The 21,150-nt window shown below is 39.0% G+C and overlaps 1 protein-coding gene across 1 annotated transcript; it reads left to right on the plus strand.

Moving 5' to 3' along the window:
* The first annotated feature begins 531 nt into the window (after positions 1 to 531).
* On the plus strand, positions 532 to 19,995 carry LOC145213191 (uncharacterized). The gene is made up of 42 exons (XM_080081422.1): positions 532 to 725; positions 1,287 to 1,365; positions 2,272 to 2,414; positions 2,474 to 2,646; positions 3,034 to 3,161; positions 3,238 to 3,342; positions 3,408 to 3,491; positions 3,562 to 3,740; positions 3,927 to 4,044; positions 4,115 to 4,216; positions 4,564 to 4,774; positions 4,854 to 4,951; positions 5,016 to 5,187; positions 5,256 to 5,488; positions 5,581 to 5,709; positions 5,952 to 6,083; positions 6,148 to 6,378; positions 6,446 to 6,667; positions 6,751 to 6,969; positions 7,071 to 7,301; positions 7,549 to 7,731; positions 8,129 to 8,257; positions 8,323 to 8,436; positions 8,553 to 8,699; positions 9,049 to 9,270; positions 9,328 to 9,549; positions 9,974 to 10,195; positions 10,384 to 10,611; positions 10,949 to 11,170; positions 11,557 to 11,775; positions 12,051 to 12,222; positions 12,861 to 13,057; positions 13,621 to 13,759; positions 14,045 to 14,108; positions 14,229 to 14,844; positions 15,042 to 15,131; positions 15,195 to 17,971; positions 18,028 to 18,157; positions 18,240 to 18,323; positions 18,394 to 18,481; positions 18,567 to 18,757; positions 19,311 to 19,995. Exons 1-42 carry the CDS (start codon positions 711 to 713, stop codon positions 19,436 to 19,438), a joined length of 9,588 nt encoding a protein of 3,195 aa, XP_079937548.1. The 5' UTR covers positions 532 to 710; the 3' UTR covers positions 19,439 to 19,995.
* Positions 19,996 to 21,150: the final 1,155 nt, after the last annotated feature.

Here is a 21,150-nt window from a genome sequence, read left to right on the forward strand (position 1 = left end):
ATGTTTTTAAAAATGCAAGAATGCTGATGTGGACAGCCCACTCAAAAGATGTTAATATAAAGGTCTTCGTTTTGATCATGACCAGTGGCGTGAATCTTTTGAAGTACAATTGGGCGTCTAAGTGGAAAAAAGCAATAAAAATGTCGAAATCAGAAATATTCTCCCACTGTTATGAGCTCTGGTTCACAAAACGTCAGTCTTGTAAATTGACTCACATTGTGTTCATCGCTAGTCTCGTTTTGCCGATAATTGAAGCAGGAACACCAAAGTGATCATAGGTTGCCTTCGGCGAATTTGACGTCGTTCGCGCAAGGTCTCTCGACAATATGTAATTGGAACGGTTGGAAGGTATAGGCAGAAGATATAGTGAACAAGTTTAGCAGACAGTTAATACAGACGTATAGCAAAAAAGTGTAAGTTATGTTCAGATAACGCGGAGTAAAGTGGAAATTTGCTTTCACTTATATGTTCATTTATCTTCGAACTGTCAAAAAAGAAAGTGATCGTTGAGAAGAAAACGTCAGTTTGACACATTTTCTTGGACTTTCGCAGCCATATATTTTAAGAATTTTTGTAGTCTCTTGGAGTTTAGTGATGAAATATTGATCTTCGAACCGTCGTGAATAGCAAGGGAGACGACTAAACTACAATTGTTGATGCAGTAAAGTAAACAATTAAGAATTAAAGGAAATATCTCGTATTCGATTCAGATGTCGTCGTGGACGGTAGGTTTAAACTTTTCTTGTCAAAACGTGAATTTTTATAGCTGATGTAAGAAAATACAACATGTTTACGTTTGAGGGTAATTGAATGACACACCCGAAGCCCACGTGACGTGTTTGGCCGGTTTAATACTATAAATACGTAACCTACTTGGCCTGGGGCGTTTAGCGCAATTTTATATGATGGCGTAGGACATTAACTGCAACAAGTCTAAACACAAGTTTGGTAAGTTTGTATGCATAGCGAATAAAGACTTCGCAATCACCTTGAATGAAAACACAATTTTGACGGAAACACAATTTGACGTCGGGGAAATACACAAACTTTGTTATCCTTCGGGTGATTAAGGTGTTGGTAATACCACATCAATCAAATGGGTTGGTTCATTTCGCTATACACTATCCATATAATTTCATCACTGTCGGGTGAGAAGTTGGATCGGTATAATTGCCCTTTTCCGCCATGAAGAGTGAGAATCAGATAATTGGGGGCAAATTACAGTCACTTTATCCGACAAACGTACTCTGAGATCACACAATCGGTGAATGTACTGTCTTCCACAGATGATGACGGTAATTGGGAGATGGTCGATTTCTCTGCTGATTGGCGCTTTCATCGTTTCAAGTTCCACAGCAGCGAAACGTAAGCGATATGGTTCTCTCTTAAAATTGAAACAATTTATTAAATAGTGCAACAACCGACAACGTTCGACACACACTAGTGATGATGATTATCTGTTAGTCTAAACAAATCGGCTGCACACAATCCTGTAACATTTGTGTAAAGACCACATTTGTATACATAGCCTATGTATGTTAGCATTTAGTTAGCCTAATTACTTTGCTAAACTGCAGATAAACCATCGAAAAAAAATCTTGTTTAAATCATGCTCATTCATGTCAATAAAAAATATTTACCACACGCTACAAAACGTAGAAAATATTTAATCGAAAAAAATCTCCTTTACGACGGGAAGACAAGTTAAAGCTTAGAGCAGTAGACCAATGATGATCGTGTCCCTTTTTTGACAATTGAAAATACTAAGAGTCAAACCGTCAAGCTATAACAACTCGTTTAACCAATTTGATTCCTTTAGACTTTTCGGGCCCCAAACTAGCCTATTTCAAAATGTATCACAGCGAATCAACAAACATTGACAAGCACAATTGACAGTCAATTTTGCATAGTGTTTTCAAGTTCTTTAAAGCTATAAGATTATTTTTCAGTGATATTTTTTTTTAAATTATGTTCTTTTCTATGTTGAATAGCCACAATGTTTTTATTGCGGGGAAATTCCCTGTTTAAGTTGGTTTTGTTTGCAAAATGCAAACGCTCGCAATTTATTTTGTGATTTTGCGCTTTGATTCAATCCACTTGTTGAGTATGAATGTGATGTTTGTTGTTTGACCCAAAATATATCTGAAAAGTTGTAAACAATGGGGAAAAATAGGAAAACTAATTAATAGCTGTAAGTTTATTCTTAGGCCTCTTTATCGCTGTTTGTTTGAAGAGAGTCAGTTGAAAATACAAACGTTTATTTGCTTTTAGCAAATGTCCAGGGAACATGTGGAGGAGAAATTATTGGCAGAAATGGAGGTGACATAGCAAGTCCTGGATTTCCTGATTCCAATTATCCCCCGTTGGCCGATTGTCAATACACAATCACAGCCCCAACCGATAATGTTGTTGTTGTAAGTGACCCAGCAGTAGTTTTTCAAGTCCTAGTTTTAGATATTTTATTTTTTTCAAGTTTTCTTCAACATATCTTGACCTCGAGCCAGAAGGATCTTTTGCTGAAGGAGAGGCATTGCAATGCTTTGACAAGATTTTAATTTATCGCACTGGCAATCTAACTGACACACCGGATACATACTGTGGGAACAGCACAATTTACCCCACAGCAACAACCGGGAACAAGTTAATGTGAGTTTGCATAAAGCATTTATCTCAGTCATGTTTCATCTTTGTATTACCTTGTTAACTTTTTTGTATATTTTGTTTCCGCTAAACAAAATCCTATGAAATAACAAGACACATTAGATAACTATTTTTTAACAACAATGTGTATGGTTTGTTTCAGTTTAATGATATCATGAACTATCTGTAAATCCAGGTAAAACTAAAATATAGTGCTTTCTTTAATATAAAGTGTAGTTGGGACCTCCAGGTAAGCAAATAAAAAAATATCTCATATTATACCACATTCTCAGTTTGCTTTTAATAGACAAAACATTTTTAGCATTCAACCTCAGGATTCACAATATTATTCATTATCTTTTTTTGTTTCTAACTGCAAAACATGTTTCGCAGTGTTCAGTTTCAGAGTGACCAAAATACAGAACATGGTGGATTTGTTATCAATTGGTATGTTCTTAATCCACTAAATCGCAATCCTGTTTTTAACTGTGATTTTGATGGACCATTAGGATTATGTCCAGGTAGGTGCTTGCTTTTCTACTGGTTGCATCGGATAAAAAGCTCAATTTTATATTACCAAAATATTATTATTTAAAGGATGGACACAAGGTACTGCTGATGGAACTGACTGGTCCTTTGGACGTGGTCCAACTCCTTCAAGATCCACTGGTCCAACTGCGGACCACACCACTGGAACTGATGGTTGGTGTTATATGAGTGACTGTTGCACGTGCTTGTATTTAACATCTTGTGTCTAAAAACTATAGCAGGAAAATATGCATATCTTGAGGCCAGTGGAAAGCAGCGTGGTGCAACAGCTGTTATGTATTCTCCAACTTTAATACTAAATGGTATGTTTAATTTATTTCTCAAATATTCCACAGTAAGTCAAAGTCTTCTTAATGCTGTCATCTATTGCAGAACAACCAGCATACTGTCTTGACATGTGGTACCACAACTCTGGTGAACACCGTGGATCAATTAATGTACTCCGAGTTTTTCAAAATGGTGATGGTTCATATTTACAAATTCTTGAAAACTTGGATCCTGGTTGGCAAAATGCCAGAGTTCCACTTCCTATCAGTGAACTGCCTATCCAGGTTTGGATGCTAAAAAAAGTTTTGAAAATATTAAAATATTTTTGTCCCTTGGCAAATTTTAGGGCAATTAAGTTAATAATTTGCCTAATACTTGATTTACTTGACAAGTATGTGATTTGTACATAATGACATTTTATGTGACTGGTCAAAAACCAAACCTTTACTTTTGCATTTTATTTGATAAAGATTGGAATTGAAGCTGTACGTGGAAGGGGTTACAAATCTGATGTTGCAGTTGATGACATCATGCTGCTTGCTGAAAACTGTGAAGAAAAAAATGCTACCGACTTATATGTATATGAAGGTTTGACATCAACCAATCTATTAAATTTCAGTTTCATGCAGAAAAAACACACACAAACTTATTTTTGCAGATTGCAGTTTTATCTGTTATGATGGAACATGCAAACCTCAAAACCAAGTTTGTGATGGATTGCCAGACTGTGATGAGGGAGAGGACGAACTTGATTGTCAAAGTTAGTTTTAGCAGGAACAGCACCTGCTTGGGTTGCTTTTTTCATAACTTTTGTTTTTTGGGTAAAAAGTAAGCACACAGTATTGTAATACTGAAAGTGACTATACTGAACAACATTTGACCTTTAGACATCATGGTCATTGAAGATCACTATATATATAACAATAAAAACTTAATGGTGAAAATAACGTCCAAAACAGACAGCAAAAGCGAAATGCTTTATTTTTTAAACGTTTCAGCAAATGCTCATCCCAAAATAAAAACCTGAAAATGGAAAATATTTTCTAAGTATCAGAATCAGTCAATATTATTATGTGATGCTGATTCAAATTTTACATTTTTTGGAAGCAACTGCAGGATCAACCACGACAGAAGCCACCTCTTCTACCCAGATTTCCACAACCATATCTCAAAACTGTGAAGCGAACCTTGTATACATGCCATGTGGTTCAGCTTGTGCTCACACATGTGCTGATGGTGAGATTGCCCCATTGTGCACATTCAATTGTGTACCGGGGTGTTCTTGTCCTATTGACTTTCCAATCCTTCATGAGGGCAGGTTAGTACTGAAGTTTCATTATATTTATTAATGTTTCATTATACACTTTGTAAATTTACAATTTTATTTTTACCCTTAGGTGCATCACATATCAGGACTGCCCCGCAACAGCTCCCCCACAATTGTCAACTATGGTTCCAACAACAACACAAACACAGTCAACTCAAGCCACCACAGGTACAACAATACCCAAACTACTTCTTCTGATAAAAGACTGTAACACTTATTTCCAATTCTCAAGAAACTCCAACTACACCACCTGAACCACAATGTCCAGCAAATTTGGTTTTCAACTCATGTGCCAGCGAATGCAACCACACCTGCCGGGATGGAGACATACCTCCAGCTTGCACCAAACAATGTATACCCCGGTGTGCCTGTCCTGAAGCTCTTCCAATTTATTATCAAGAAAGGTACAATACTTAGATTTAAATGGCACCAATAAAATTGCTCTCTTCAATGTTAAATATTTTTCTCCTAGGTGCATTGCTCTTTTGGATTGTCCTGCCCTAGAAGCTGTAACAGGGATTTCTGTGGATGCACTAACGATAAACAGTGCAAATGTGACTTTCCCAGTGGTTGCCACTGCTAGTTCATTTCGAATCATCATTAACCTGGTTTCTAGCTCTTCACTTCTAAAGGAAATCAACTATCCCAATAACAAACCAAATGTTTCTGGGAGTGTTATTATTAAACTCAGCAATCTTCTTCCAGGTATTTTTTAATGGTCAAAACCTTCCAATTTTATGATTAATGTAGAAAGTAAAACAAATACCAAGAACATAACATTATTGCGTATTTTACAGAAACACAGTACTCTGTTCAAGTCTTCAGTGTGAGAGGAACTGAACAAGTGCCATCAGAAGTGTTTTTGTTTTCCACTTTGCCTTTGCCAACGGAACCTCCTTCCACAACTACAGTGCAGCCTACTACTGGTATGAAGCAATGGATTTACACCATATATTTTAAGACTACACAACCATTGATGCACATGTTTTACCAAAAATGATATTGACAGTTTCTGAGATTTTGAAACTTTTAGCAGAAAAATAAGCTGCCTAAATAAACTTTTACTCTTAATGATAGTTTGCATTTTTTTTTAATATGATTTTGTGATTGTGCAGATAAGTTAAAAAAATCTGATCATAAACCTTGATAACAATGGCATGTTTCACAGAAACAATCATATCTACTGCTACTACGCTTGCTACAACAACTTCTACTGTAGCCACAACAACAATACTCACCACTACACGAGAAGCAACAACAACGACAGAAACCACCACTGAGGCTGCACCTGTCAGTTTAGGTAAGACAATGGTGTTTGCCATTGAATGGTATTAACACCATCCCATTGTAAATCATTTTTATAGGTTCCAGCTCTACACCCAAGTGTATACAGGATCTGCAAACTGCCTTGGAATCTGTTTCTTCTGACCCAAGCATGTTTAACAGGCTTCCGGAGTGCACTAATGATGGCTTGTACAGGTCACAGCAGTGCTACACAGATACAAATGAGTGTCACTGTGTGGTAGAAGAAACAGGCCTGGAGATACCAGGGACTAGATTTGTACAAGGCAGTGCAGAACCAATTGACTGTGCCAGTGAGTAAACACCCACCTTGCGTCATAAAAAATATATCTGGTCTATCAAAATGTGGTGTTTCTGCAGATCTCACCCAATGCCAGCTCCAATTTAAAAACACTGCTGTCTTTATTTTTACCAATCCTAACATTGCTGATGGTCCAACTTATCCTGATTGCACTGTGTCAGGACTATATGCCCCCACCCAGTGCAATGGGCTAACTGGGGTATGCTGGTGTGTCATTCCTGAAACTGGAGCAACAATACCGCAAACAGAAAAAAGCAGTCGCCAATTGCTCGACTGTTCAAGTAAGTGCTTGTCCTAATTGTTTATCATGAAAAATGGTTTGTCACCTTTTACAAACCTTACGTTGTAATTTTTGTACTTGTAGGTCTTACAAAGTGTCAGGAAAAGTATCTGCAAACTGGTCAACAACTTGCTTTGAATCCTGGTGCAGCAAACACCCTAACTTACCCCAATTGCTCAGAAAATGGTTTGTTCGCTAGAAAACAGTGTAATGGATTTACAAACCTGTGTCAATGTGTTGTGGAAGAAACTGGTGCAGTTATTCCAGGCACTGAAAAACAAGATGTTAATATTGATTGCTTAGGTGAGTTTTGCGACTTCTAGTCTATTAAAGTGCACTTAAATTTGTTTTCTAGTTTTACAATTTTAGGCTATTTTTGCTAATGCTAACATTTTGTATTGCAGTCCTAACCAAATGTCAAACTGATTGGCATCGCTTGTCACAAATCATTAACACAATTCCTGCCAGTATACCCCATGGACTTGAGTTGCCAGAATGTGATGCAGAAGGCTACTTTGTTGCTAAACAGTGTGAAAAGGAAACAGACATTTGCTGGTGTGTTGATCCTAAAACAGGAGACATTGTGCCACAATCTGGAAGTGAGCCTGGACAAGGAAGCCAAGTGGACTGCTCAGGTATGTTTGATTAATAATTTTGGATACTTAAACTATAACAGCTAATAGGCAACTTATATGTAGATATGTTAACTTTGGCAGTAGGTCTGTTTTTCTGCTATTTACTTCTTAAGTCAATAACAGAAAAATCATGGTTTTTAAAAATATTCTTTCAAACAAGTGTCAAAACATAAATAAAATGATTCGGCCCTTAAGATTAGGTTTAACACTATAGTTTTTATTTTTACAATTTCTACGTTTTTGGCAGGGACCACCACAGCTCCACCAACTTCCACTATAGAAAGTACTACCCTTGATACAACCTTACAAGTTACAACTACCTCCCACACAACCACTACTATTTCTACTGTGGCAGAACCTGTAACTACTTCCACACCCACCACATTAGAAACTTCAAGTTCCACTCCAGAAACAGATGCAGTTGTTGATGGTACAGGTTTTTACTGTCAATATGGCAACAAAATATGTTTTTTTTTCTATTAAATAAAGTTTTTTCAAAAGGCTGCTAAAAAAAAAAGTATTACTATAAACTATACCAAGAGATCTTTATTACAAAAAAGTTTTTATTTTTTTGATTTTTATTGCCACAAACCATTAACATTGATTCGGGTGTTTGTTTTGGGCAGCTTTATCTTGCTTATCATATAAACCATTTGCAATTAAATTAAAAGTGTCAAAAGTTTTTTAAGGCCACTTAAAATCAAATGAATGGTTTGCACCTTTTTAAGATTTTAGATGCCCCTCAAATGTTTTTAAATGAATATATTATGTATTATCATTGAGAATAGTCTGATACCACATGTAGCATACATACATACAAATTTCAGAGTCATGTGGACCAGGTAACTTCACTTGTGGTAGTGGCGAATGCATTTCACTTTTTTACATATGTGATACTCTTCCGGATTGTGAGGACGGGTCTGATGAATCAGAGGAAACTTGTAATAACTTTGCAGGTTTGTTGTAAAGTGAAAAAAATGGTTTGTCACAGTCAGTCAATAAAGTTATCTTTTTATTTTAGCATGTGATTTGGGGCAGTTTGCCTGCGGGGACAAATGTGTACCATTTACGGCACGCTGCAATGGAACACTGGAATGTTTGGATGGCTCAGATGAGCTTAACTGTCAATTGCTTGGTAAATTAATCCTAAATATAATACAAAGAACACTGCTGAACCCAATAAAAAAAATCATTGCCTGTAGACCATTGTGTTTTACTATTCATGAAAACGACCTGTTTGTTTCAACTTAGGGGCAGGTCCACCGATTCCGATGGAAACAACAACATCTTCACAAACAACTACCAGCACAACAGTGCCAACAACCCCGAAACAACAAACTTCTACCACATCACCTACATTTTCTTTTGAAACCAGCACTGAACAAGCAATTACTTCAGGTACCAATTAAAAATCACTGAAGAATTAAAAATACATACTATAAAATTTTCATGGTGCAATAGGTTGATCAGACTTTATAGCAATTGTTTGCAAAAAATTAATAGTGCTTTTTACAAGGTGCTTTTAACTAGTTATGTTTCCAATTAGCTTGTTGTAATTAAATTAACAAAATGTTCAAAAAAGGAGCGGGAGTATTTTTTTACCAAACCTTTTGTAAATGCCAATTTCTTAAAATTGCCTTTTGTCTTGGAAAAATAATTTGTTACAGATTTTCTTGAGAATATACTTGGTATGATTTAGTAATAAAATCGCGTTTTTAATCTCAACAACTGATTTTTGGGACTTTAGCATTTATGGGATGCAATGAAAAGTTTCAAAATACCATGATGATGTTGAATTCAAATCCAAGCCTTTTGGACACACTTCCCTTGTGTGATAACAATGGATTGTATATGCCACAACAATGCAACACAATGACAAATATGTGCTGGTGTGTTGTCAAAGAAACTGGTACTATCATTCCAGCAACAGAATTTTCACAGGACAGTGGGTCACAAATAGATTGCTCAAGTACGTTTTTTAATTATGTTGTTGTTTCACTTAACTAAAGAAAAGTTTATTTTTAAGATTTGTCCGAATGTCAAAAGGAGTTTGAAAAAACAGCAAAGTTCATGTTCGAAAATCCAGAAATTGCGGATGGACCAAATTTTCCTGATTGTACACCAAATGGTCTTTTTGCACCAAAACAATGTAATGCAATGACTGGTGCATGCTGGTGCGTCATTCCAGAGACAGGCGACACAATTCCAATCACTGAGTCTTTTGATGGACAAGCTCTTAACTGCTCTGGTATGTTCTTCAACTTTTATTTATTTATTTGTGTTGTGTTATCCACTGTTCCAATGTACAACATTTTTGGAAACTTAAAACTTGCTGAAGTGCTTGTGTTTCATTCTCTTTTTCCATTGTTTATCATGCACTGTACTAGTCGCATTCAGTGCCATTTACCCTGATGAAGGCAACCTGTATAGGACGTCGAAATAAAAATACGTTTGCCAGAAGAGCTCTATAAACTTGATATTATGCCTGGCAGCAATAGCTTATATATTAAAACTTGCTGAATGTTTGCATTTTATCAAAAGGGGCACACTTTCCACACTCCTACTTATATTTAATCTATTTTGTGGTTCAAACAAACAAACAAAAACAGAAAACTATTCCATTATTTATACAACATTTTTGGTAACTAAAATTATTGTTTTGTTTTTTTCAGATCTGACCAAATGCCAAGAGCAATATAAAAAGACCGGTCAATTTATTGCTTCAAACCCCACCATACAAGATGGGCCAACATTTCCAAAATGTTCAGCAGATGGAAATTTTGTGTCAAAACAGTGCAACGGGTTAACAGGTGCATGTTGGTGTGTTCTACAGCAAAGTGGCACTGCTATTCCAGGAACAACCAAACAGGATGGATTGAATGTCAACTGTTCAGGTATTTTATTTGATGGTATTTCTAGTTAATATTGCAACTGTTTAAAATCTGCTCTTTTGATTTTAGATCCAGGTTTCTTTCAATGTATTTGGCCTAACTTGGTCATTTTTTTATTTCAAAGCTCTTTTTGTTTTGTCAATCCCCTCTTTTTTATACGTTTATATGAACAACTCATGGTTTAATTTTAGAGCTGACAGCATGCCAACAGCAGTTTGAAGACATAGGAACATTCCTCAGTGAAAATCCAGACCTAATGGATGGTCCAAGTTATCCTGAGTGCAATTCCAAGGGTGAATACCTGCCAAAACAATGTGATGGGTTTACTGGTGCTTGTCGCTGTGTTGTGCCTGAAACAGGGGACACACTACCGGGAACTTTGCTGGATGGGGAAAGTGGTTTTAACTTGAACTGCTCAAGTAAGTAGTGATGTGTGACAAGTGTTTTTGTCAAACTGAACATTGGATAAAATTTGTTTCAATAAATGTGTAAGATATTAATGTTTTTAAAAGTACATGAAACTAAACAAAAATGTGATAACTTAATAAAAATATTTGCTCAAAAAAAATTCTTGTCATTTTTACAAAAACATCCTTGAATCTTAAGTTTATTATGATTTTCCAGTAAGACAAAAGCCTAAGGCTATTGATCACTGAGTCTGTCTTTATTTAATTTACTTTTTTAGCAGTTCCTTCGAACAATGTTGCTATTGCAAATGACTAAAACTTAACTAAACATCTTGTTTTTATTCTTTAGCACTTACCAAATGCCAAAATGCATATCTCGAAACCAGTCAGTTTATCCACAACAACCCACGCCTTCAAGATGGGCCTGATTTACCAATTTGCACTGATGATGGTTTGTATGCTCCTCGCCAATGCATCGGATTCACCAATGTCTGTTGGTGTGTTGTTCCTGCAAGTGGGGATCCCATCCCAGGCACTCAAACACCGCCAGGGCTTGGGTTTAACTGCTCAGGTATGTCAAAGTTAATGCCTAAACCAAACGATTTACTAATCCTTCACAGAAATGTGTTGGCTGGCTTAAATTAGATTGTTACACTGATCAGTTGTAATGTTGAATGTCCCAAATGCCACTCATACATGCATGACTATAACTCAAATGTATTTGATTTTTTACTTGTGCTTGGGCAGTTTGTGTGAAATTTTTGCAAAAAAGGCTTTTCTATTACTTAAAGCTTAATCATATTAGACCAATGTGCAAACAAGGCTTACATTTGGCTATAAATTTTTTTAATACCAGTGTTAAGAAAATTGTGCATGACATTGCCTGCTCACGGCATTTATTCAAATATTGCATGTTGTATTGATTCGCAGCATAATCAATTCTTTTGTAACTAACAGCGCTAACCATATGCCAGCAACTGTACGTGAATGTTGGCAAGTTCAAGTTTGAGAACCCTGAACTTGCCAAGGGCGCTGAATTTCCTGCATGTGCCGACGATGGCATGTTCGTTCCCCGTCAATGCGAAAGCAATGGCGAATGTCGGTGTGTATTTCCCGAATCGGGAGATGAGATATCGGGCTCTTTAACACCACCCGGTGGTCAGCTTGACTGCTCAGGTAACGAAGTTTGGTCAACCACCCCGTTTGTGTTTTATATTGTATTTCCACTATTTAAACCCATCGCCATTAAAAACACTAAAAGTAATAAGTATTTCTGCAAACGTGCACGAATGTTGTTGTGGCACAATATTCCCAGAACGATGTTTGTTGACAATATATACTTCATTACAAATATGACTATTATTTTTGCCCGTTTAGCCTCTTCGGCGCATCTTTACAGTTAAATGTCAACTTTCTCACGTAAATCGATATGTGATTTTTGTCATAAACAGAGTTTCTTACCCCTGAGCCGCCAGTAAAATGCGGTGGAGTCTTCCGCATGCAATCCGGCTTTTTTACCTCCCCCAACTATCCGGACACATATGCAATCACTGATGGGTGCGACTATTCAATCATTCGCAATGACACGGCGCAGTATATTGAGCTGTACATCGACGATATGGAGTAAGTTCATTTACAATGTAATAAAACAGCCCGTCAAATTTCACAGTGTTATCAATTTGAATCGGCATTACATGCGCTGTTGTAAGTGGATACACATCCCACACAACTCAAAGTGTAGTCATCGCCTCAGGGCTTGAAGGACTCATATACTCCCAGGACGCTTGGTCCAACCTCTGATAATGGGTTCACTTTGTCGCCAGCCACCTCATAAAAGTTGATGTATAGCCACAGCACTTGCTGCGTTGCCAAACTCTACTGGACACGTTTTTCGAAGGCACTTATTAACCACTTCCACGTAAATGCGACGAAAGAACGCTATTCCAACCGGTGACATTAACATCACATTTTTTTCTGATTAGCAAAGCTCCGCATCGCATAGCGGACCACAAGGCAAACCTTATTGGATTTAATTTAATCCGATATTTTCCACTGTCAGTTGTGCTTTGTGTAATCTGCTAGCTTTAAATACCTACACTGTAAATTTGTTTAGCTTTTTCTTGCTTATTTAGAAATATTTGCTTGCCTGTAAAGGCTAGCGTTCATTTTCAAAGACCAAACAAAACGGTCTATTCAGCTATAGCAAATCCACATTAAAAGTGTCATAGCAATTTCTTAAATTTTTGTATTTCAACAATCAGGTTGGGAAAAATTGGACCCCGTGGGACTTGTATCGAAGATCGCCTTGAGATCATAAGCAGTGAACGAACGTTTTCCTTTTGCCAAGCTTCGCCTCCACAGTTGCAGCTACAGTATGGCTCTGACGTCACAGCTCGCCTCGTACCTGGCCCACAGCCAAGTGTCTATCGAGGGTTTTCTATTCGCTACAAATTTATGTGTAAGTGCGTTTACTTAGTATTCAAAAAGCATTTATCAATTTCCCTAATTTATATCTCATGGCCTAACGCAGTGGTTCTCAACCAGGGCCTATGGCCCCTCAGGGGGGGCACGAGCTGTGTTCCGGGGGCCCACGGGTGTAGATTCACCAGAAACACCCACTAAAATCCATTTCCTTTTTAACTTTATTCCCTAATTTAATCGATTATTTCACATTCTATTTCTCTATATTGAGGTTTTTACGATTACGGATTCTTGTTTATTCTATTCGACCTGTTTAAAGTCAAAATTAGTACCGAATTCCAACAGGAGATTGCCATTTACATTTTTAAGGGGGTCACAGGTCCTACAGGGTTACTTTTAGGGGGCCACGAGGTCTAAAAAAGGTTGAGAAACACTGCCCTAACGCAACAGTCATTGACCACGAACGTATGCGAATTTTAACACGTATACGTGCGCCGTTGTTTTCCAAGGCGCTTACAAAGTGGTGTTCATAACACTCTATATAAAAGTGATTCATCATCCTTTAATATTGGCTGGTAACTGAATGTGCTGACCTTATAGATTGCGACATTCCCGATCAACGATTTTTGAGCACCTCAAATTGTGATTCTACATGTGACGACCTTGAGCCACCCTGTGTGCGTATTATGGTTGAGAGATGTGTTTGTCCGCCGGAACGATATGTTTTACACGAAGGAAGGTAAGTCAAGCTGGTCTTGTGTTTAATATTTAAGTTATACGTCCATATACTTCTACCAAGCAGTTAAACTTGTCTAGTGGCATTTACTTCGCTCTACCTCCAAGTAAATCCACACCATTTAAGGATAGGGTGTGATCTGTGAACATACAAGTACTTGCGTGGGCTCGCGTATGGCCTTTTGAATTTATGTATTTAGAGGTGAAATGTCATCATTTACATCATAGTCTTGAACTTCTAAACTAAATATAGCCTTAAACAAAAATAAAAACTTTTTTTGTGGTTCAGGTGTATTACAGCAGCTGAGTGTCCCCAAATAAAGGTGGAGCAACTAAATTCTACATCATCACAGGTGAGCCAGTACACACATTCTGCGTGTAACTTAAAAAAAGTTTAAATATAGTTTTCCATTGGCAACCAACCAGCAAAAGCTGTTTGCTCCTCCATACAATAAACAAATCGTGCCTTTCAGGTTGATCCGACAGTTGTTAGCAGTGATGCTGCTGCACTACAGAAAACAACGGGAACCACAGGACCAGATGCGACAATCAGCCAAGAAACCACTACAAATTCAGACACACCAACGTCACCAGACACGACTGCTCCATCAGATGCTTATACACAACCAGAATCCACCACACAGCCAGACATTGTTGCCACGCAACCAGAAAGCACGACCACGCAACCACAAACAACTACCCAGCCAGAAACCATCACGCAACGAGAAGCAACCACACAACCAGAAACCACCCAAAGAGAAACAACCACTCAAACTGATGCTGCCACTACAGCGGATGCAGTTGTCAAACCAGATACAACTACTCAATCAAAAACCACACAATCACAAGATGCTACCGCTGCTTTAGATACAACAGTTGCTCAATATGTGCTGGACATTATTAGCCTTACCGTTATCAATGTGTCAAGCTCCCGCGGGTGCATTTCACTGAGTGGAAGTCCTGACATCCAAAAGTACTTTTTAGACTTTTACCTCACCGACCAATTGGACACTCCACTCGCTAATTTTAGCTTTAACCAAAAAGAACTGAGGACTAACTATGAAATGTGTGTGAACCAACTTGCTGAAGGTGAGATCTTGTTGTAGTTTCAAAATTTCCAGACTATTTTTACATATTGTGGCGTAGGCTTACGTCAGTATCCCTGATTCACAAGTTTACACAGTCTTGAAATAAACATAAAAATACACCCGTGACGTAAAACTACTTCCCTTGTATGATACACGTAAACTTACCACATGACAGCACTTACTAAACACCTATTTCAGGGGTTTCATACACCGTTGTTGCGTGGGGAGGCAGGGGTTCAGCTATTGGATCTTCTCAAAATACCAGCTTTACAACAACGTCTTCTCAAGGTAAAAATTGGATTTTGAAAATTACTTTATCTTGAGCAGTATTAAGTTTATTGACCACTTTAGGTACCTCTGCACCGTCTACAGCGACAACCAGCAGTTCAGTGGCCGGTGTTATTGCTGCAGATTCAGCTACTGGCGCAAGCGTTCCCAACACAACCTCCACATCTGACCAACCCTTCGCTAGTTCATCAATTACCAATACTGAAGCTGCAGTTGCCTCGTTAAACCAAAGTTCCACAACCGAAAGTGGTTTCTTGTCTGAAAGCACGGTCACTACCAGCAGACCAGCAGATCCTGTAGGTAGATCTGGTGACTTAAATGACAGTACAACATCGACATTCGGAGAACTTACAACACAACCAACATCAAGTACGGAACAAACAACGCAGGCGGCAAACAACCAACCACCTGTGTCAGAAACGACCGTTGCAGGTGCGTCAACAGAAACAACGCAGGCGGCAACCAACCAACCATCTGCGACAGAAACGACCAGTACAGTTGCATCAACAGAAACAACGCAGGCGGTAAACAACCAACCATCTGCATCAGAAACGACCAGTACAGGTGTACCATCAGAAACAACGCAGGCAGCAACCAACCAACCATCTGTGACAGAAACGACCAGTACAGTTGCATCCACAGAAACAACGCAGGCGGCAACCAACCAACCATCTGTAACTGAAACGACCAGTGCAGTTGTATCAACAGAAACAACACAGGCGGTAACCAACCAACCATCTGTGTCAGAAACGACCAGTACAGTTGCATCCACAGAAACAACGCAGGCGGCAACCAACCAACCATCTGTGTCAGAAACGGCCAGTGTTGCTACATCAGCAGAAACAACGCAGGCGGTAACCAACCAACCATCTATAACGGAAACGACCAGTGCAGTTGCATCCACAGAAACAACGCAGGCGGTAACCAACCAAACATCTGTAACTGAAACGACCAGTGCAGTTGCATCCATAGAACCAACGCAGGCGGCAACCAACCAACCATCTGTAACTGAAACGACCAGTGCAGTTGTATCAACAGAAACAACACAGGCGGCAACCAACCAACCATCTGTGTCAGAAACGGCCAGTGTTGCTACATCAGCAGAAACAACGCAGGCGGTAACCAACCAACCATCTATAACGGAAACGACCAGTGCAGTTGCATCCACAGAAACAACGCAGGCGGTAACCAACCAACCATCTGTAACTGAAACGACCAGTGCAGTTGCATCCACAGAAACAACGCAGGCGGCAACCAACCAACCATCTGTAACGGAAACGACCAGTGCAGTTGCATCAACAGAAACAACACAGGCGGTAACCAACCAACCATCTGTAACGGAAACGACCAGTGCAGTTGCATCAACAGAAACAACACAGGCGGTAACCAACCAACCATCTGTAACTGAAACGACCAGTGCAGTTGCATCAACACAAACAACGCAAGCGATAACCAACCAACCATCTGCAACTGACACGACCAGTGCAGTTGCATCAACAGAAACAACACAGGCGGTAACCAACCAACCATCTGTAACGGAAACGACCAGTACAGTTGTATCAACAGAAATAACTCAGGCGGTAACCAACCAACCATCTGTAACAGAAACGACCAGTACAGTTGCATCAACAGAAACAACGCAGGCGGCAACCAACCAACCATCTGTGACAGAAACGAGTGCGGCAACAGTCCAGACAGAAACAGGCCAACCACTATTAGCTGAAACGAATGGCACTGTTGCATCACAAGAAGCCACACAGGCAGTTACACAAACCAGTTCTGGCACTGCATTAGCGACTGAGACCACCCAAGCGCACAGTGTGACCACTTCTGGTGCTATTGTTTTTGAAACCCCAGTCCCGACAGAAAATTCTACAGCATCAGTGGTGGAAACTACATCAAGTGAATCAACGCAGTCAGCAACCAACCAGCCATCGGTTTCAGAAATGACCGGCACCGGGACACAAACTAACCAAACATCCATGGGGGAAATGGCAGGGACCGTTGTATCAACCGAAAGTACCCAAACAGATAGTGTAGCGACATCTAGTGCCGTTGCATCGACCGAAACAACACAAACTCTAGTAGTAACATCTGAAAGTTCTGTGCCAACCGAAACCACAAAAGTACCGATTCAGACATCCGAAACAAGTCAAGCGCAAATATTAACAACACATGATGTGATTTTAAGTACAGATTCAACCCAAACTTCTACATTGACATCTGCAGTTGTTCTCCCAACAGAAACCAGTCAAGCAACAGTTACCACAACAAATGGAACCATTGCATTGACAGAAACAACAGAGACGACAACGCCAAACACATCTGGTGCAGTTTCTACCGATTCCACTCCGTCTCAAGTCACCACAACATCTGGTTCAGTTGCGATTAGTTCTGCATCCGAAACCACTCCAGAATCAGCAACAGCGTCTGGTACAGTTTCGGATGCAATGGCTTCCCCAGTCACCACTCAAGCAAATGCACCAATATCAGATGCTGGAGCTTCGGCAGAAACTACTACAGGAAACGCTCCAGCTGTTCCTGGTAGTACCACATCTACGTCAGTGGTCTCGACAATGGAAACGGCAACTGTAACCCAGCCAGCTCAAACAAGTAATACGGCGACAACATCAGGCGCAACAGAACCAGAAACAAGCGCGGTGCAACAGTCAACTGACAGTGCTTCGGCGTCAAGCGGGCCAGTTACTTTACAACAAACAACTGTAACTGCCACTGCAGTGCCCACAGCTCCCGCGACTACAGAAGCTCCTCTTAACCTGCAAGTTGAAGTGTTGACAATCGCCAATGGTACTGTTTGCGTGAAAGTAAAGCACGATTCGGTAAGAAATTGTTGTGCGTTCTCGTTGCATGTTATTCACGATTTGTTAACTTTTAGTCGGCTGACTCCTACCTTATTACCATCGACCAAACAGCAGTTTCGTCAAATACTGGATTTTCCCAGAATTTCGGAGAGGTCCCTGCTCATTCTCCGTATACGTATGAATGCTTCTATGACATTTTGTCAGGTACTGTCGTTGTTAGTAATACTCACAGTTAATTGCAGACATTACTAAACTCTAAGGTTTTACGCATCGTTCTACTTTTAAGATCAAAACTACGTTGCAACAGTAATACCGAAGAAAGGTGGGCTGTCTATGGGTAACACAAAAGCTGAAAACTTTAATACAATCGGTAAGTTGGTCACAAAATTAGATCCAAGAACGCAATGTCTAACAATATGTCTATGCTGGTAATTTATTAGGTCAAACAACACCTTCACCCACTTCTGGAACAAAGTACCAACAAACCAACGCGACCAAACAATGGCAGGACAACTACAACAAATGGAGGTAATAAACACAATATTGTCCTTTGATTTTTCAACAGCATTTTTTTACCCACAACACTTGATTCATTACATACTCCTCTTTGTAGAAACGACACAGTTAACAAGTGGTTCCAGTTGGCGTCTGACTATTTCGCAAGCTTCGGATCAGCTTTACCTGGAATTTCTCCCGATCATTCCCAGTGTCCAGCACCGTATAAACCACCCTGCAGCGTTCAGACTCGCACTTTCGTTGACTACAACGGCTGTTTGTTCCTTATTTGCGATCAACCTCTCCAGGGTAGGCAATGAAGCGACTGAGAAGTTTTTGGTTAAATAACCTTGGTCAATTATTGTTTCGTATTAAGTTACCAAGGCAAAAACCCAACCTCAAATTGTTTTTTTTTATTTCACTCATAGTACGCCAGACCTATTGAAAGCGTTAAATACTCCTGTCATGGGTTCGAGTCTCACCGCATGCTAGATTTTTTAGCCTACGTCTTGCCATATGGTAAATGCCTGGTGACCGACTGATTCGGTACAACGCCCTCAATAGGCCTGGCGTACTATGATTTATATATAAGTGTGCTATGGTCACTAGCAGTGTTTTTTAAGGTGTTTTGGGGGACCGTTTCGGACCGAACCGTTTTTATTTCTCCAGCGGTCTCCCAAAATTTGCCAAAAACTATTTTTTGGTATTTAAATGAAACACTTGCGGTCTCTTAAAACTACTTAGCGGTCACCCAAACCAAACCTTAAAAAAAACTGGTCACTAGTATCCATTAATGCTTCAGGGCCGATCCCAGTTGTACATTTATATTATATTTCAGTTACAGTAAACTTGAATTTTCCAGGTGACTTTACCCAAGAAGACGTGTTGCTGTGGGAGAAAGAATATGCGACCTACACAGATTATCTTCTTCCACAATGGCAAAAACTGTTCGATGCCTACACTCAAGCCTCTAATCCAGCTGGCAAATAAAGAGTGAAGCTTTTGCCGACGTATGCACACACTAAGGCAAAAGGGTGCATGAACTTATAGCGACGATTTTCCCTTGATGCCAATGCGAGTTGATGTTCGCCCAAGAAACGAATTCTTGTGTGTGTGTGCTAATTTCTTCGTCACATCATACCATGTTCCATTGACGGCGTGCCTTTTTAACTTCTGAAAACCGTGCTTAACGCTTATAGTAGGCCCACAGTTTATATCTTAACGAATCTGCTCACCGCATAGTGTTTTTGATCTTTAACTTACCGATGCCCGACAATATTTTCTACAACATTTGTAACCATTGATAATGATTTGTTTCAAACATACATGTTAGCCTACACAACAAGATGTGAGTTAAATTCATTACATCAAAAAACTATTAATTTGTAGCCTTAGTCTAATATTTAAAGACCAAAAATGTCCAAAAAAAGACGAAAATTGCCAAACGATGGCCCACACGAAAGAAACCATGTTTGACGACTTTGTAAAGAAAAGGTTGATTTCGTGAGTTTCATTCTCTGTGCAACAATACAATGATTAGCGCCATTCTTGAAAGTGAAAAATAGGTTAACCTCTTAAAGTTATGCTTGACATCTGTGGTGGGGTAAACAAAAGAAATGGTTACGCCAGTTTAATGTCGGCGTGCAATTTGTGCACCAAAACAGGGTTTAAAGCGAAGGATCTTTTGGGCCCATTCGTTAAAAAGTAAGGTTTCAGCAATATTTAAAATATTTATCAGTAAGTATACATAAAACACCACGGAATACGTAAAAAAGTATCATCCTTGCATGTCAATTTCTAGGGGTATCAGGGCAGAAAAAGGCCCACTGCTTCATAGAAGTAACACCGTGGAATACGGTAATCTAACATTACACGAAAAAAAATTGTTAATTTTCGAGCAGGACAGTTGTACAACGTGTGCCCTATCGTACGTAGCATCACGTCATATTTAACAGCAAGTAATAAGTTACGTCATCTTACCACAAAGCTTTGAGCCAAAACACTCCCTTGGTCTTTAAAACGTTCGGTCTTATTATTTCTTATGATATGAATGAATCAGACAGGCCGTCACGAGTGAAATGTTTTGAGAAATGACTATCTTGGATCCGATGAGTTTGGCTTAATTTACCTGCTTCTAGTGTCTACTGTCTAGTTAGTTTGTTTGGACCTTATTGATCAAACTTATTCTTCTGCCTTCAATGTCAAGGAAATAAAAGTTTTGATCAATTCTAAAGACCAATGATAAGAAACTAACAGTTTGCTTTATTTGTAATTGGACTCATTTTTGTTTTCTGCACACGAAAAACATTTCTCTCATCCGCTTCAACTTGCCCTATTTCCCCGTTCGGCAGACAAAATTAAATTTTATTTTGTATTGTCTGTGGGTTTTGTTAGCCCTGTATTGTATAAGCATGTGGAAGTTCTTAGTTCCTGTACTTTACTGTCAACTAACTAGCAAACGAGATATTAGTTTAGGAAATAGGATAAAATGAGTAAAGACATGCTTTGTAGCCCAACAATAAAATGACGAAGTTTGGAATAGATATACAATATACATCGAAAAATTGGCCTGTCCTGAAACTAGTTAGCTCTGTAATCTTTTGTAAAGTTTTGAATTTTAGTTTTGCTATCTGACTACCAATGGCATTAAAGTTTTTTTTTTTGCATCAGAAGAAATGTCAGTTAAAATAAGATTGTAAAGT

The sequence above is a fragment of the Phallusia mammillata genome, chromosome 2 (genome assembly GCF_965637545.1).
Source record: "Phallusia mammillata chromosome 2, kaPhaMamm4.hap1.1, whole genome shotgun sequence".
NCBI classification, from domain to species: Eukaryota; Metazoa; Chordata; class Ascidiacea; order Phlebobranchia; family Ascidiidae; genus Phallusia; species Phallusia mammillata.

Excerpts from the sequence above, each read along its gene's own strand:
- LOC145213191 (XM_080081422.1), top strand. Across the intron at positions 7,302-7,548 it reads AAGCCAAGTGGACTGCTCAG|GGACCACCACAGCTCCACCA; the intron begins GTATGTTTGATT and ends CGTTTTTGGCAG. Across the intron at positions 13,760-14,044 it reads TATGTTTTACACGAAGGAAG|GTGTATTACAGCAGCTGAGT; the intron begins GTAAGTCAAGCT and ends TTTGTGGTTCAG.